At 49.0% G+C, this 3,333-nt stretch overlaps 1 protein-coding gene across 1 annotated transcript; it reads right to left on the bottom strand.

Annotated features, from left to right (window-relative positions):
• Nucleotides 1-464: 464 nt before the first annotated feature.
• LOC125488306 (striated muscle preferentially expressed protein kinase-like) lies at nt 465-2,930 on the bottom strand (the record flags this gene model as incomplete). The annotated part of the gene is made up of 2 exons (XM_048621254.1): nt 465-540; nt 2,707-2,930. Coding segments are annotated over 2 exons (300 nt in total), but the record flags the coding sequence as incomplete, so codon positions are not given.
• Nucleotides 2,931-3,333: the final 403 nt, after the last annotated feature.

Raw genomic sequence — 3,333 nt, 5'->3', positions numbered from 1 at the left:
CCCTCCAAGCCACTCGCTCGCCCGTCCTGACTTGGAAATGTATCGCTGTTCCTTCAGTGTCACTGGGTGAAAATCCTGAAGCTCCCTCCCTCGGGGCAGTGATAGCTTTACAAAGCAGCAAGTGAAACGTTCTAGGCTCAGGGGTCTCTATATCTCTCTCTCTCGCTGTCTCTCCATGGAGGGAGAGGACATGAAATCAGCACTTACCAAGTGTGCACTGAGAAAGGTGTTGAGTAAAATTGTGTGTGTGTTGTTTGGGGGGGGAGGAATGGGGGAGTGGGGGTTAGAAGAATCATAAATTAAAAAGCAGGTTAATGTCGCCCCACTCCAGGAGAGTGAACAAGTCCTTGTACATGTAACAAACAAGTAATGACACACTTCCCCTTGCTGCACTCCCTCAGACTCAGAGCTAAAAATCCACACCGAATCACACTCAGAGACACCAGCAAACACCTCCTACTCACATGATGTAAATAAGCACACCCAGACCCCAGATATCAGCCGGTGGTCCAATCGGATCCCCTTTCAGCATTTCAGGAGCTTGGAGAGAGACAGAGAAAGAGAGAGAGAGAGAAAGAGAGAGCGAGAAAGATGGACAGAGGGGAAAAAAAACACGAGAGAATTGTCAGTTAGTGAGAGAGCCACCGAGATCGCTTTTTTGGAAATGACACCCCTGGACACCCCTGTAACATCACCGGAGAGGATGAGGGAGAATGTATTAGAGAGAAAAGAAACCGAGAGAATGAGGGAGGAAATGAGGCAAAGGGTTTGAAAGATGGAAGCAATGGGAGAAACAGAATGATGAGGACAATATGAGAAAGACAGAGCAAGGAAGAGACTGTGAGAAAATATAGACAGAGGTAGGGGAAGTGTTACAGCAGAGAGACATAGTATGAGGGATCTGAGAAAGAGAGAAATAGAGAGAGAGAGAGAGAGAGGGGAGAGAGACAGCAAGGAAGGGAGAGACAGAGACGGGGAGAGACAGCGAGGAAGGGAGAGACAGAGAGGAGGACACAGGCATAGGGGGAAGAGAGTCAGAAGGGGAGACAGTCAGAGAGGGGGTGAGAGACAGCAAGAGTGTGATAGAGACACACAGAGGGAGAGAGAGACTGAGAAAGAGAGGGAAAGAGAGAGGTATGGAGGGAGAGATAGAGAATGAGAGAGGGAGCGAGAGAGATAGACAGCGAGAGAGAGAGACAGAGAAATAGACAGTGGGAGATAGACAGAGACAGAAAGGAGGAGAGACAGAGGGAGAAAGAAAGACAGGGATACAGAATGAGAGAGAGGGAGAAACAGAGAGATAGAAACAGAGAGTAGGAGACACAGAGAAAGAAAGAGTGAGAGGGATATGGAATGAGAGAAAAGGAGAGACAGAGAGAGATAGAAACAAAGAGAGAGCAAAAGACAGAGAGACGGGGACAAAGCAAAAAAAATAGAGACAGACAAGGAGACAGGGAAAGGGAGACAGAGAGACACATAGAGACAGAGGTATAGTGACAGAACAGGAACTAGAGGCAGAGAGAGATGTAGAGACAGAGAGAGATGTAGAGACAGAGAGAGATGTAGAGACAGAGAGATGTAGAGACAGAGAGAGTGTAGAGACAGAGAGAGATGTAGAGACGGAGAGAGATATAGAGGCGGAGAGAGATGTAGAGATGGAGAGGAGAAGATTGTATGTGGTCGAGTAACATGCAATTGTTGCACAGCTGATGGTTGAGAAAGAGCGATACTAACATCTGTTCTCAGTACATGGAATGTCCTGTTTTATGTTGCTGCACATACATATATACAAACATATGATGACATTTGTAATTATCTGTGAGATTTAAATGGGTTCAGGATACAGCTTAAAGACTTGTACAGTGCTGTTCACACTGTTTCCTCACCCAGGGTCCTCTCAGGTGCACACGCACCCCATCAGGGAGGGAGACAGCATGTGCTCACGGGAACCAGCACCAAAACCTGGCCTGTGACTCTGGATACACACACACACAGACACACACGTACATACACAGACACACACACACACTCACTCACACACACACACATACACAGACACACACACACACTCACACACACCCACACACTCACTCAGACACACACATACACACTCACAGACACACACACACACATACACTCACACACTGACACACATACACATACACACAGACTCACACACACACACAGACTCACACACAGGCATACACACACACACTCAGACACACACACACACGCTCACACTCAGATACACACACACACACAGACACACACTCACACACACACACACACAGACATACACACACACATACACATGCACACACAGTCACACACACACACATACACATACAAACACACACACACACACACACACACACACACACACACACACACACACACTCTCACACACACATACATACATAATTACTCCCACACAGAGACTCACCGGAACATACAGTCAGTGGATGGGGGGAGAGTGGGTGATGCTGCTCCTCAGTACCCTCGATTCCCCTCTGCCTGTTACTCTTGGCAAGTGGACTGTGTTAGAATTGCATGCTCAGCCTGTCTCTGAGATGGCATCACTGTCCAGTGGGTTATCGAGGGTGGGGCATGGTATGGAGGGTGGCGATGGCCCCCTGACAGGGATTGGGTCTGGACGTTCCTCATTAGCTCAGGCACAGGAGGGTCAGGCCTCGGTGTAAGACTCACACATGTACTCCTGAGTGCCCACTCGGTGACCCAGCGGTTTCGGCACAGTAGCATTGAAGAAGTGGGCACTGCCAAAGTCCACCAGCTTGACGACGTTGAGGTAGGTGACGATGACATTGTCCGGTTTAATGTCCAGGTGAACAATGTGTCGGCTGTGCAGGTACTCGAGGCCCTGGAGAATCTGCAGGATGTAGCTGACAACATCATCCTCAGAGTATCGGAACCTGGGGCAGGGTGGTGGACAGGACAAGACAGAGAGGAATGAGTGAGAGATAGTAGGAACTGCAGATGCTGGAAAATCTGAGATAACAAGGTGTAGAGCTGGATGAACACAGCAGGCCAAGCAGCATCATAGGAGCAGGAAGGCTGAAGTTTCGGGCCAAGACCCTTTTTCAGAAATGGGGGCTGGATGAACACATTTCTGATGAAGGGTCTAGGCCCGAAACTTCAGCCTTCCTGCTCCTATGATGCTGCTTGGCCTGCTGTGTTCATCCAGCTCTACACCTTGTTATCTCAGAGAGGAATGAGTCTGAGCTCAGCAAACAGTGCTCCCATCTCCGAGCGAGAAACTCATGCACAAGGGAGACCTGGGGCTGGCCTTGATACAGACTCTGGCTGTTGTTGTCC

The sequence above is a fragment of the Rhincodon typus genome, unplaced genomic scaffold (assembly GCF_021869965.1).
Source record: "Rhincodon typus isolate 14 unplaced genomic scaffold, sRhiTyp1.1 hic_rhity00000282, whole genome shotgun sequence".
Classification (NCBI taxonomy): Eukaryota; Metazoa; Chordata; class Chondrichthyes; order Orectolobiformes; family Rhincodontidae; genus Rhincodon; species Rhincodon typus.
Note: the sequence above shows the minus strand (reverse complement) of the source record. Positions and strands in the feature narration are given on the sequence as shown.